A 14257-nucleotide genomic window follows, 5' to 3' on the forward strand; every position below is an offset into this window, starting at 1 on the left:
CTGGGGCTAAAAAACCTTTTGTCGTGATAATCAAGGTGGGCCATTTCCAGCAGTTGACAAGAACGTGCGAGGAACAGTGGGGGGAGCGGGAGGGAGAATAAACATGGGGAAATAGTTTTACTTAGTGTAATGACAGAGAGTGGATGTGCTTTCTCAGTGCATTCTGTTCATTCTCTCTCTCTGATCTTTATAGTTGACTCTATTCACTTGCTGGCTGGAGTGTGACTATAGCAGAGAGCGATTTACCTCCCCTCACCATGCTCTGGAGCACTGACCCCCTGAAAATGGCCACCATTGACTCCTGAAAAGGGAGTGTGTGTTCCTGCAACTGTGTTGCTCTCTGGCTCCTCTCTACCTTCTTGTCCTTCACTCCATTATCACCCTCTCTTTATCCCTTAGTCTATCCCTTTGTAACGCTGTCTTTGCTTGCATATCTATATAATTAATTTGTTGACGGTAGCTACAGGGGGACTGACAGCATTTTTTCCAAGAGTTATCTCTTAGCTATGCAGCAGAGAAACAGAACTACCACAATGTGCCTAATTATTGTCAAGCAAAGGGGAGAGGGAACCACCTGTTTTCTAAAACATCTTGTTTTTCAATGGGTGAAGATTCAGTATGGGGTTTTTACGTTCACATGCCTGAGTGACCTAGGTCGGCGGGGGGCTGGGGAAATCAAGGCCCTAGTTTCGGTCATGGTGGGGTAGGGTACCCTGCCTTTGGGGGCTGAGGAGAACGGGTGCAGGCACGTCTGCCGAAGGGGACTTCCCCTGCCCCAGTCAGGAAGCTCAACAGCAGAGCGCGCTGTAGGGACAGGCTCTGCAGCCTCGCGCGTGCCGGCGGCGGGGGAAGCGCGGGAGCTGTGGCGGGCAGCCGGCGCGAGGCAGGCCTAGGGCGCCAGGCTGCGCGCTGGTGGGGGGAAGAGCTCCGCCGCGCGGCCCTCTAAGACTACATTCCCCATAATGCCCCCCGGCGCTGCTTCGGTGCCGCGCATGCGCAGCGCTGGGGGGGAGGGGCGAGTCGGTGGTGCTGACGGCGGTTGAACCTGTCGGTCTCTGGCAGCAGCGGCGGCTGCAGCAGGGCGGGGGCTGAGGCGGCGGACTGGGGGGCGCCCCCCTCCCGGCCGGGGGGAGCGGCACGCGGAGCAAGTGAGCCGGGGGCGGGGGGCAGCCAGCTGGCGGGGGCGCGGGGGCGAACGCGTGCAGCGGGACGGACCCGGCCGGCCGAGCCGGGGCGGCTGGCAGGCGAGGGACCGGCGGCGGCGGCGGCCGGGGGGCAGGGCTGGAGCCCGAGAACGGCTCGCGGCCGGGGGGCAGGGCTGGAGCCCGAGAACGGCTCGCGGCCGGGGCAGGGCGTAGGCACAGAGGGACCGGGCAGAGCCCTGGGCTCTGTCAGCAGCGGCCGCGCCTGACGGGCTGAGACCAGCGCGGCTGGCCGGGCAGCCACGGGCCGGGCGGGGACGCCTGGCTGAGAACGGCCCGACGTGCAGAAAGCGGCTTTCCCGGGGGTGGGTCAGGGGAAGAGGGAGCAGATGGGGCCCTACAGCCTCGATAAGGAGCCCACGGGGCACGTAATCTCTCCCTCCCGGCACTCTGCTGCCCCGCATCTTGAGGGGGAGCGTAGCTTGTCCTCTGACGCCTGCAACCCTGCGGGCTGGGCAGTGGGTGGAAATACCCCCTCACCTGGGACCCCTCCACAGCGGTGGTTTATTCACAGAGACCTGCGTGCGTGTCTGTTGGCTCAGATGGGCACCCTTCACATACAGGGGTGTTTTCCTTTTGTACACACCCACATTCCACTTCGGTATGCTTCCTCCAGATTTCCACGGTGGTTTGCAGTTAAGAGAATTGGGCCTGGAAGGTACGAATCCTGCCAAATATGAAACCAAATGGGTCTGTTTGAATACAGCTGCCCTGCCAGGAGCTGAAATGTTAACAAAATATCTTCCTTCTCCTGTATTTCTGGATGACCAAAACCATACTTATAATTTTTATCAGCAAAAGGAGGGTTGAACCCTGGTCGGTGGTAGGGTAGGCTTCTGTCCTGCCTCTGTATTCATATCTGGGGTGACCAAACAGCAAGTGGGAAAAAATGAGATGGGGGTGGGGGGTAATAGGAGCCAATATAAGAAAAAGACCCAAAAATTGGGACTGTCCCAATAAAATCGGGACATCTGGCCACCCTATTCATATCCCTTCCCTCACCACTGAGGTGACTTAAGGGTGGTCTCTCCTCTACAGCCCCTAGGAAGATTCCATTTCACTTGATCTGGTGACTCAGGGGCTGCACTGCAACTTTCTGACTCATTTTATACAAGGATTCATGACTGGATTTAATTAGGTTTTAGGGGCATCATCTCCTGCCTTCTTTCTATCCATCTTTTTTTTATTCCTTTGGTCTTTTCTTGCACTTTGTCTCTGCCCTTGTCCCTCTTCTATTTTACTTTATTCAGACTTGCCTAGAGGCTGCTCATGAATTACAGGTATGCTATTGCTTTGCCTTGGTTGTCGCCAATCCCCAGTGGCCAACTTTTTCGCCTTTTTGCCACTAATCAGATCTTGCCTGCCTTTTATTTCCCCTTGTTCTCAGTTTCTGTTCAGATATGCTGAGAGGAGAGACTGACTCCTGTTCTGTCTGGTGTTGTAAAGCTGGGGGGTGAGGGAAGAGGAACAGCTATAAGATGACCAGCATCATGACAATAGCCTCCAGGTTTGGGGCATGAATGGGTGTAATGCAAACCCTCTGAATTTCAGAATACATCAAAATCAGAGTGAAGGCAGGGAACTTATGTAATTCCTCATACAAGAATATGTAAATGCAGAAGAGGGAACAATAATCATGGTGAATGGGGCTTAATCTCTTTTCTTCTCCTGTGTTTATATTTCTCTCATTCTAGTTCTTTAAGAATGTTTTGAATTTAAGCAGGCATTTCCTTGCTGTAGATTTCAACAGCCACATCCCTACTTATTTTTATGTGATGTCATAGCACCCTGCTTTGTGACATCACAATCCTCCTCAGTGCATCTTGTTGCAATATCTGGAGGGCGGACTAAAGCACCAAGTGTGTTTCAAGAAGTCAAGCATCTGTTAGTGCTAAAGAACAAGAGAAAATACAAGATACTGTTGGAACTGGAAACAGGCATTGCAGGGTGTATAGGCTAGATCTTAGAATCACTTGGGGCACCTACCAGCCCAGAAGAAGCAATGGTACACAGTCCTTCAGTACAGATCATAACACTGCTTTTTGCTGGATAATCTGGATTCCAGAACAGTCTTGGGGCTGCCACAGACACTAGAGGGATGTGTTGGGTAATATTATTTCATTATATATTACCTGTAGTGCCCTCAGTGTGCTCAGCACTTTCCAAACAGAAAAGAAGGCTTGATTCTTGCCCCAAAGAACTCACAATCTAAGGACATAAAAGAGAGGTAGTAGGGGGAAGGGGCACAACACACAGAGTGGTCAGGGTGGTGATTGGCCATATCTTACTAATACAAGTTTACATTAACCCCTTTTAAAAATAACAGAATATATAAATTATTGCCAGTTGGCATCAGATCTGAGGGTGTGTTTCTGTAATGTTAGAAGATGTCATTCATGGAGATATCAGAGAGGGAATCGCTTGAGGACTCCACACTCTGGATTGTATCTTCTGCAAATGAATGAACGGCTTTCATCTCCAAGATTGTTAATCTGGCACTTCTCACCAAAAACTGGGAAGAAAAAAAATTGAGATTCAGAAAGCATTAGAGATTTCTTTGAATGACGAGAAGACCTCTGCAGTGATAGAGCCAAAGTAACAGTTACAAGTGGTAGATCCTCAAGCTTCCCTGCAGCTGTAAATCACTTGTTAGGGTCAAGAATATGGTATGGTATTGTTCAGTTGTTTAGGTGCATTATGGAGACTTTACACTCTCCTTGGAAGCATCGAGAATTAGCCATTTCAGACAGGATAGCTGACAAGATGGACAAGTGGTCTGATCAAATGCAGCAAGCCCTGTGTTCCTGAATGCAGGTGTTAGTTTCACAACTCCAGCATTCTGTGCTTCACATTAGCAACTATTTCTGTTTAAACACCTACCTTTCTGTTGCCATAAAACAAGAGAATCCTCCCTTCGTGCCTTCCATCAGAACTGCTAAAAACAAGGCAGGATCATCTCATGCAAAGTAACCTCCAGGGACCCTCCTGATGAGGGGAGATGCATATTCCTCAGCTCTCCACATCAGTACTGTTGACAACATCAGGCTGGAGAAGAAGGGAGTGTTGGTTCCACCATGTGTATGTTTGTTTCTGATGAAGTGGTATGTCTGCTCATTCTAAATGGAAACACAACAATTGATGTTGGTAATGCAGCGGTCTGGCTATTTAGAGAGTAGGATTTGCTAACAATACCCCTAGGAAAGGTGAAAATAGACTTGACTTCTGAGACTTACAAACAAAGGAGATACCACATTGGGGCAGACCATAAGTGTAATTGGTCTGGTACATCACTTCCTACAACAGTGCTACTGGGTCAGTCAGTCCCAAGTCTTCCCCTTGGCAGTGTCTAGTTCCTGATGCTTGAGGAATGAGTGGAGAAAACAATGAGAATGTAGCAGGCCAAGTGTACAAAGTTGTAGTAGGGAAAAAGAAATCCTTCCTCATTCCCACAGGCATGAAATATGATCACTTTTACATCATTCTTATCTCATACCACTATAGCTGTTAATGGTCCTAATATAGTCCAGCTTCTTTGAGAACATGCATATAAAGTTACTAGTGTATAATAGTTTGCAGGTTCTGGGCCTAAGTAGTTTAACATGTGGCATGTGTTATAAAGGAGCATTTCCAGCAGATCCTGGACAGTGGTCTGGGTGGGAGTAGCCTTACAGTGCAGGATGTCATGTTTTTAGATTTTAAAGAAAAGCAGAGTTCTGAAAGGAGTCATCTGACTGTGGCCCTGAATACAGCTCTTAAATTGCAGCTCCGCTCAGCAGAGTGGTGTTCAACAGATCTGCTACCTGGGTTTATTCAGAGTCACATCTGATGAATCTAGTCCTGCCTTTTGCTCTTGTTAGCCCTGCAGAGCCAACAAAGCTATGAGAGAGTGAATTGGAATCTGTTCTTCCTTGTGCATTGTCAACAGACTTACAGGTCCAGTCAGTTAAACCTGTGCAAACCCATCAGAGGCCTTGGAAGGTACTAGTGTCACTAAGGCCGTAATTTTACTTGCAGGGCTTTTTATTACTGGTGATGTTGGGTGAGCAAAATAAAACTCAGCTTGACTCTGGTGTCTCAGGGTGAGTTTGCAGGGCTGGCAGAAAAAAAAATCTTGTAAACTGAGCAGACTGGCTGTCACTGAATAGGTTCCAAAATCAGCATGGAACTGTGGGGCTGAAGACAGGCTACTGGGGTCAGAGCTGCTGAACCAGGGCTGCCAGGCCCACAGACACTCAAGGTGTGTGACCTGTATGCTGGTAGTCTGGTGGTGTGCGGTCCCACAGCCCCACTCCACCAACCGTAGTTACTACTTGCAGGGTAACCCCAACACAGTCCTGAATTTTCCCAAAACTGTGTGCTCTGCAATGTCCAGCCCTCTTTTGGACAGTTCAGAGAAATAATATAGCTTGTTTGTTCCTCTAAAGACACAAAACACTTCACAGCTTATTAACTTAACTGGCAGGAAATACACCCTTCCCTTTAAACACAGAGCTGAGTAGATTTATGGTAAAAATTACATAAATTTACTAACAAAATATATATATGATTAAACATGTATAAGGAATGAAGATAGAAAGAGTTACAAGTGAAACAAAACAAAATACATTTCTAAAAGTCTAAAACATAATCTAGCTAGCTACAGGCTTTGTTCATGATGGTTTCTCTCATCAGTCATTCTTCTACCCAGCCATGGCTGACTTTCCCTCAGTCAGGACCTTCCACAGAAGTACAAGGTGCTGGTTTCCTTTGTCTCCTTAAGTGAAAGATCTTCGTCTAAGTAGGTTTCTCATCTATATTCAATTCCAGAGACTTCAGCCCCCCTTGTTTGAAGGACCCATTTTTCTCAGCTTGCAAGGGGTCTGTCTAGTGATGGATGCCAAAGATGGCTTCCGTCTTTGCTTATCTCTCCCAAAATCCATCGGTCTTGCTGTTCTTCCCCTTCCTGTGGGCTTCCTATCCCCCTGTCTTTATAGACCAATAAACCTTTGAAATTGATTGTTTAAAAAGTAAAACCCAGACCAAGCTTCTCTCTCTCCTGGGTGTAAACACCATGGTGTCTTCTCCTCCACTTGTTAGTATGGTTTGCCTCCACTCCTTGTTAGTTTGATGGATCTGTTTACTGCTTGTATTTAAATTGAGGTAAACACACATTCCTTTGCTTAAGATAGACCCAAATCCCCCTGTGTATATTTGGTTTATACACACCTTAGTTATAATTCTAGCATATATTCATAACTCTTAATACCCATTGTGTGCATACATCGTGGAAAAATATTAATGATCAATGTGGTGGTAGTTTTAAAATGTTACCTCACAAGGCATATTTTGCGCAATTATTATTGCGGTCATGTGTAGGGTGTGACTACAGTGATGCTTAGTGTCACAGGAAGCTGTTAGGGTTAATTAACTGTAGAGTGCTTTGGATATGAAAAGTTATACCTAAATGGAACTATTACAGTTATGCTTAATTGGCTGAAAAAACTTTGACTTTGCCGAAATTGGGTATAACATCCCCAGGGAGGAGAGGTTTGGTGACTCCTTATAACCTATAGTTATAAAACACTTGGTTACATTTTTGCAGTAGCATTTAATAAGGAAGGCCTTTGAAACCTTCAGCCTTGTTCTTCAAGATGCGCTAGACACACATGGGAATCTGGGCATAATTGTACCCCACTTGCTAACATATCCCTAAAGTGATCACTGTCTACATTTGGAGCAAAGGATGTTTCAACATATAATAGAAATTAGAGATGGAAAAGGCTTCGCTAGGCCATATTTTGTCCATCTTCTCCACACACCCATACATACCCCTTCCAATGTTAAACCATAGATATTTGTGGGTGCTTTGCCTATTCCATTTCTTCTTTGTATGAAGACCACTGTGCGTGCTTCTCTTTCCTCCCACCAAAGGTCCTCTCTCCAACCCAATGAAAAGAAGAGCAGCGTGGGACATTCAAGAGGGAAAAGCACGTCCACTTGGCAAAGGTAAGTGGTCTCGGCAAAATGGTGGACTATGTTTAGTTCTTTTCCAGAACAGTACAGTAAAATCTTAACACTCAGTTTTTTTATATAGGGTTGGGTACCAGCTACCCTCAGGAATTTATCAGCTGTTCTCTGCTTCTCCAAGGGCTTGAAGGTTGAGGGGTCAGCACTGGTATCCCAGGGAGTCTGCAAATCCCTGGCCTGAGGTTTCCTTTCACAGACCTGTTATTGTGATGAATGTGGGTGGGCTTTGCAGTCTCCAGGTTTAGAGTGTGATAAATGATTTAGGCAGATGCTAGAGCCTCTCATGATTCTAGCTGGCCAGCATGTCTCTCTTGCACAGAGTGATTTGTCTGCTTTGGAGCCCGGTAGATAAAATACCACTCCTTTTTTTGTATTTTAAAATGAATGTTAAAGCGCAGTTCTGCTCTGAAAAATGTTGGCATGTTGGACTTCCATGTTCATTGTATCTCAATGGCTCCATAATCAGATGTGCACAGTGTATAATTTTTTTTATTTTTAATTTTTCTGTGCCAGCCCTACTATGTCAAACTGTGATCTGAAAGTCAAGCTGGATTCTTCCTGGCTTATTATCACCAGGCAACAAGATTCTGTCCTCTCTTATGTTATCTTCAAAGTGAATTAGAGGTTTGAATGTGGCCTTGCAATTGGAAATTTAATTAATCATTCTGTTGCTTTTGCATGAGCCAGGATGGGCTGAGTGATGAGTCTGCAGGGCTCATAAAACCTTTATTTTTCTTGCTGTTATAATGAGACAACTGCTGCACATAGGGAGCAGATCTGCTGCCTAAGAAGATGGCATTTTAAATTAATTACTTTTCTGACCATAATTACACTTTCAAAGAGGTGCATAAAAGCCTCTTGCAAACTTCTGTAGTAGATTCAAGCTGGGAGGAGACAAGGAGTTCCAGTTTGCATTTCTTTGGTTGTTAATTCTAGATTTTGAGTCATTCTACCAACTGTAGAGCTCTGGATTTGTGTGATAGGAGGCACTGCAGGAGACAAAGGATAGGTCTTGTCTTCTCTCCCCTTTCCTCCTGCCGCAAACATACAATCAATCTCCTTCATTCACAATGATTTCAGTGATTGGGGACCATTTAAGTACTGAGTGTTCTCCCTACACTCTAGATCCTGGCAAGCCACCATCCCTCTGTGCCCACTTACCAACATAGCTCTGCCATGAAACCCCAATTTTGACCTGGCACACCTCCTGCTATTCCAGTCCAAGGATCCCTTTGGAGCAGTGACTACCCGATCATCAGCAGACTTTTATGAGGTCTGATGTGATGCACAGGGGGAACGAGGATGAAGTCATTTAAACTCCTTTAACTGTTGCTCTAAATCATGTGGTCACTAGAGATAAAGTCAGAGGGTTAATTCACTGTCATTGCATCATTCCTGTCCTTATACTGTGTATTTACAGCAACCCAAAACACTGCTAGGCTAGTAGGTTATAAACCTTGCAGAGACGTTTCCTGGAATGAGTCAGGTCTACAAGTGTAATAGAAACTGTTTAATCTGGATGTGATAAGGGATGAGATCCACGTGGAATTGTGCATAGGTGTAAAAACTTAACTGGGTGTCACTCTGCTAGGGTAGGGCAGCACCCTGCATTGTCTGTTATAGGCCCTTCCTGGATCTTGTGTTTCCTTTCTCCCAGGTGTATGTTCCGCCTTCTTCAATTGCTAGTTTAATTATGGTTGGGAGGAAGACTCCGGTTTCACAGGCACTCACAGCAAATATTGACTTGAGGAGCAAATGGCACTTGCAGATCCAGGATATGCTACCACCTGACCTGAGTGGGAAGGGGAGATGCAAGGGTGAGGGTGGGACTTGCTGTAGCGGATTTGATTTGGTGAATCCTGATTCAAATTCTAAAGCAAAAACTTTTTGTGAGGGCTGGAGGAGATGAACTAGAACAAATACAGATTTTTCATCTCTCGTTTCTGTGACTGGGAGGTTCAATCTGGATGTTTGAAGTTGACACTGTCAGCATGCAGTTTTAAAATATGTACTGAGAAAGCTTTCTGGTGCCACATCTGTCTCCAAGTCCCTGGGCCAATGTTTGTGTCTTTACAGTCTATCTTTCTTCTTTTCTAAAATGTTTCTGTCCTGTTGCTGTATGACAGACTCAGAAAGAACAGGTTTCAGAGTAACAGCCGTGTTAGTCTGTATTCGCAAAAAGAAAAGGAGTACTTGTGGCACCTTAGAGACTAACCAATTTATTAGAGCATAAGCTTTCGTGTAGCTCATGAAAGCTTATGCTCTAATAAATTGGTTAGTCTCTAAGGGCCACAAGTACTCCTTTTCTTTTTTCAGAAAGAACAGGGGAAATAGGGAACTAAGTATATGCAAAGTGCTGTCAAATGTACAAATTAAGCGGGGGGGTGGGGTGGGGTATTTTTCCATTGCTCACTTCTTTATAGTCATAGTAGATATTACTCTTAACACTAGTGGGTAAAAAATAATTCCAGTGAGAAGTATAACTTCTCAGCTGATTGTGTCACTTCAACAATTTCCATTGATTGCTCTTTTTTGTATTGTTACTGAAAACTTAGGTTTATTGGTTTTTGTCTTGCTGAAGACTTATTGGGAAACTTGCTAGATGGGATGCTGTTTTGTTACTCCTTTCTAAATGGATTCTTATTGTTCTCATTGTTATATATATATATATATATATATATATAATATGTATCAATTGAGGAAGGGCACTCCTGGGTGGAAGTTTCTCTTCTTGTGCTAGAGACCCTGGGCAGCCAGTACTGGAAAGGAGCTCATATCTGACTCCACCAGTCTGCTTCACATCCAAAGCTGAACTGCTGTCATGTGAGGGTTAACTGGAGATCAAATGGCAAAGGGGGCTGACCAGGTAAAACAAACACACAATAGGAGACTGTTATCTGGGTGTTTGCCTAAAGCCAGATAATTGAAAGCTGTTTCCTATTGCAGCTGTGAGAGAGAAAGCAGGAATATTAACAGCTGGCTCAGCAGTGTGAAGCGGAAGTTCAAGTGAATTTACATCTGTCTTTTCCACACCTCCGTTTTTAAAGGAAAACTGCACTATTTAAAAAAAAAAAAAAAAAGTAACTGTATACAGTAAAAGCTGTGTTATCCAGCACTTTACCAACCAGAAAGCTCTAGAAACCAGCATTTCTGATCTCTGCCAATACAAATCTTCAATCTAGTAACTGGGACCAATGCCAAAGCTAACCAGAATCGATGCTGAAGCTATTCGGGACCCAAGTTTTTCCGAGAGCAGTCGGACTAGGCTCGAGTTAGCCGAGAAAAGCTGACTGCTATTCTTTCTGTTTGTATCGCCATTGTGATCGGTCGGTTTATTACTCTGTGCATTGTCCTGTGTTTATCGTAAAATATCAACACCACCCTACCATCATGGCATCCAAAATACCAGCGAAAAGCAAAGGAAAGAAGCGTAAGAGAGTTGTGTTGACATTAAAACAGAAAATAGATATTTGTACACGTCTTGAAAAGGGTGAGAATAGGAATGTTTTGATGCAAGAGTACAATGTTGGCTCGTCCACAATATATGACATCAAGGCTCAGAAAGGACAACTGCTCAAATTTTTTGCTAGTTGTGAGTCAAATAAAGCTGTTGAACAACGCCGTACTCTGCATACGCCTAAATTGGAGCAGCTAGACAGTGTTTTATATGAATGGTTTTTATTGAAACGATCAGAGGGTGCCTCTATATCTGGCCCAATGCTCATTGAAAAGGCAAAAGATTTTTATAAGCAAATGCAATTGACTGAGCCATGTGCATTTTCTGATGGATGGCTTTCATGTTTTAAACTTCGTCACGGCATTAGAAAGCTAGATGTATCCGGCGAACAAAAATCGGCTGACCATGAAGCTGCAGAAAAATATTGTGAATTTTTTAGGAATTTAATTGCTGAACATGATCTATCCCCTGAACAAATTTATAATGCTGATGAAACTTGCCTATTTTGGCGATGCTTGCCGAATTCTACCGTAGCAGGTGCAAGTGAATCTAGAGCTGCTGGTTTTAAGCAGAATAAAGACAGACTAACTGTTCTTACGTGTGCTAATGCTGCAGGCTTGCATAAAATAAAACTTTTGGTGATTGGGAAGTATAGTCATCCTAGAGCTTTCAAAGGTGTTGCACATTTACCTGTTGTTTACAAAGCACAAGGTAATTCATGGATGAACAAAGAAATTTTTTATGATTGGTTTCATCATGTTTTTGTAGCTGCAGTGAAAGAACATTTTAGAAAAATAAGCTTACCTGAAGATAGCAAAGCTATTCTATTGCTAGACAATTGTAGAGCTCACCCTCATGAAACAGAATTAGTGTCTGGTAATATTTTTACCATCTTCCTGCCTGCCAGTGTTGCTTCATTGATTCAACCTATGGACCAGGGCATTATCCAGAATATGAAATGTTATTACAGAAGAGATTTCCTGAGAAAGTTGATCAATCATGAAGGCACTATACAGGACTTTCAATCTCTTTATAATATAAAAGATGCAGTTTTTAATGTTGCTTGTGCCTGGAATTCAGTTAAAAGTGAAACATTAAGGAGAGCTTGGATAAAATTGTGGCCTAGTGTTATGTTTGCAGAAGTGTCTTCTGATGAAGATGAATTTGAAAGCTTTAAAGTAAGAGTTAGAAAAAATACATTAGCACAAATTCTTGAAATGGTGAAGGATACTCCTCCTTCACACCCCATCAACAAACTTCATGAAAGTGAGCTAGAAGAGTGGGTTGAAGCTGACAAGGAGGTTGAAGTGACACACACACTTACTGATACGGAAATAATAGCGAATGTTTTGAAAACTGAAAAGTCAAAGGACACTGATAAAGACAGTGAAGAAGATGATTTTAGTGAAGAGGACAAAATAACTTGGGGAAAGGCTGCTTCAGCTTTTGATACAATAATTAAATTTACAGAAAGGCAACCATGTTATACTGCCCAGGAGGTTATGCAGTTGCACATTCTGCACTCTACTTTTATGCAAAAGAGGCAGAAGACCTGTAAGCAAGCTGATATAAGGAAATTAGGCAAAAAAACAGCTTCCAGGGTGTGTCATAGGGTCAGTACAGATTCAGCCCAATCTCCTACACCTTCTACATCTACAATGATAATTGATGTTGATTAATGATGACCCTGAGGAACTGCAAGATCCTGAAGTGCCATCTGAATCATCAAAGAAAGATTAAATTATGTTCAGTATTGTTTTAGTTGAAGTGTTGTTTTTAGTGATCTGGGTGTACGCCATGCGCTGCCCATAGTGATATGTAGTGTCATCAGATAACCTACTATATAGAAAACTTTACCTTTATACACCTAAGTGCTTCAAGAAACCAACACTCTGCCATGCAGTATTACTACTGGATTGGTGAGTACCTGTATTCTATTTTATACTTTATTCATTTTATTGTATTCTAATTCTTTGAAAATTGGTATTCCATTGGTAAGTATAACTCTTAGTTGACCAGAATTTTTGACTAACCGGCACCCCCATTCTCCCAACATGCCAGATAACAAAGCTTTTACTGTATATCCTTGTAAAGTGCATGGTTACACGCTTGACAAGTGTACTGTAGCTGGAACACTGCAGTCAGCTGTAGCTGAGGATGTTTGTTTCCAGTTACAACTTTGTTTGTCTCACACATAACTGTCCATATTTTCAGTTGGCAAGTTGGAATTTTCTCCACCCAGAGATGACTTGTGTGTGCGTGTGGAAGTTTGAACAGAAGGGGTTCAATTGTTTTCAAGTGGCTCGGGGGTAACAGTCAAGGTCTGGACACCCCAAGAGGAGAATAGGGGGTTAAATCTCCTCCCAAAATAATCAGTTGAATAAACAGATTGTATACAATGTCATTATGCTGTAAAATATGTTGAATAAGGTCTTTTGTGAAATCTTGTAATGTTCTGAACACGAACATCATTATGATAACGCATACACACGGAGACTGTGGCTATGAATGTATGTATTTGTGTATATATATAAAACTGCTTTCATAATTTGTGTGGCAACATTCAGCTCTATCTCTCAGTGTGGCATCAGGCAGGGAAGGGGCTGCCTCCCCAGCCAGACAAGACTAGCTCCGAGCACCTAGAATTGTACAACGCTGGAAAAGACAAATGATGAACCATTAAAGTTCATGGGAAAACATTGAAACAACCTGAAACTGAAAAGAAAACACCAGTCTTGGAAAACTAGGGATATGTCTACACAGCCAACGTTAAAGCGCTGCCTCAGCAGTGCTTTAATGCGGCTGTGTAGTCGCACTTTACAGCGCTGAAACTTGCATTGCTCAGGGGTGTGTTTTTTCACATCCCTGGGCGAAGAAAGTTTCAGCTCTAAGTGGTAGTGTAGACAAGGCCTAAGAAACAAGGGTGTTTTTCCCACTTTGATATTTATAGTGACTAAAGAAGAAAAGAAACCTGAAAATTTCTTAAAAAGTGAAGGGGTTTGAAGTGATGGACAGTCACTTGACAGGTATTAGCCATGAAATGCTGGATCCTCTCTGGGATGGGGTACGCTGGGAAACAGTTGAGGAAACAGGTAAATTGTATTAGGAAAGGTATTTTTATCTAATTCAAAAGTATAAATCCTGAAGATTCATCTTTGTTTGCAGTGTAACTTTTGTATGTTTGGTCTCCCGCACTAGTTCCATTTCTTGAATGTGATATTTCTCTTAAATACACCTTTTGTTTGTTTTTTGCCTCAAGCACGTCTCTGATGTGCAAACTGTGTGGAGAGTATATGCCAAAGCAAGCTGCCAGCTGGGGATTAGTTTCACACTTTCGGGGGTAATGAACCAGAGGGGAAAAATCCCAAGTGTCTGGTAATTAAGAACTCAGGGTGGCTGGATTTGGGGAGACGCAGGACTGGAAGTGATGTTGGTGTCACCCTGCACGGTGTTACTAGGCTGGTGGAAGCCAGGGTGAGACTTTGAGTACTGCTACGCTGCAAAATATTCCCGCATCAGTGAGTCTCAGAGCCCAGGTCAACTGATTTGTGCTCTCGCTGTGGGACTCACAGTAGCAGTGTAGGTGTTCCCT

At 43.8% G+C, this 14257-nt stretch overlaps 2 protein-coding genes across 6 annotated transcripts in view; both read left to right on the plus strand.

Moving 5' to 3' along the window:
* The first annotated feature begins 1018 nt into the window (after nt 1-1018).
* The window catches only part of SGSM3 (small G protein signaling modulator 3), a 57146-nt gene continuing 43907 nt past the window's right edge, over nt 1019-14257 (plus strand). For 4 of the 5 annotated variants that reach the window (XM_084644508.1, XM_084644509.1, XM_084644507.1 and 1 more), the window contains exons 1-2: nt 1019-1148; nt 7113-7187. The gene's annotated coding sequence lies outside the window, so the exon portion shown is untranslated. Of the gene's footprint in view, nt 1149-7112; nt 7188-12565; nt 12585-14257 lie in introns of those variants that run through there. The other variant, XM_084644510.1, reaches the window with a different exon arrangement.
* JRK (Jrk helix-turn-helix protein) lies at nt 10599-12344 on the plus strand (the record flags this gene model as incomplete). The annotated part of the gene is made up of 1 exon (XM_084632667.1): nt 10599-12344. One exon carries the CDS (start codon nt 10599-10601, stop codon nt 12342-12344), a length of 1746 nt encoding a protein of 581 aa, XP_084488793.1.

The sequence above is a fragment of the Lepidochelys olivacea genome, assembly GCF_965140295.1.
Source record: "Lepidochelys olivacea isolate rLepOli2 genome assembly, chromosome: 1".
NCBI classification, from domain to species: domain Eukaryota; kingdom Metazoa; phylum Chordata; order Testudines; family Cheloniidae; genus Lepidochelys; species Lepidochelys olivacea.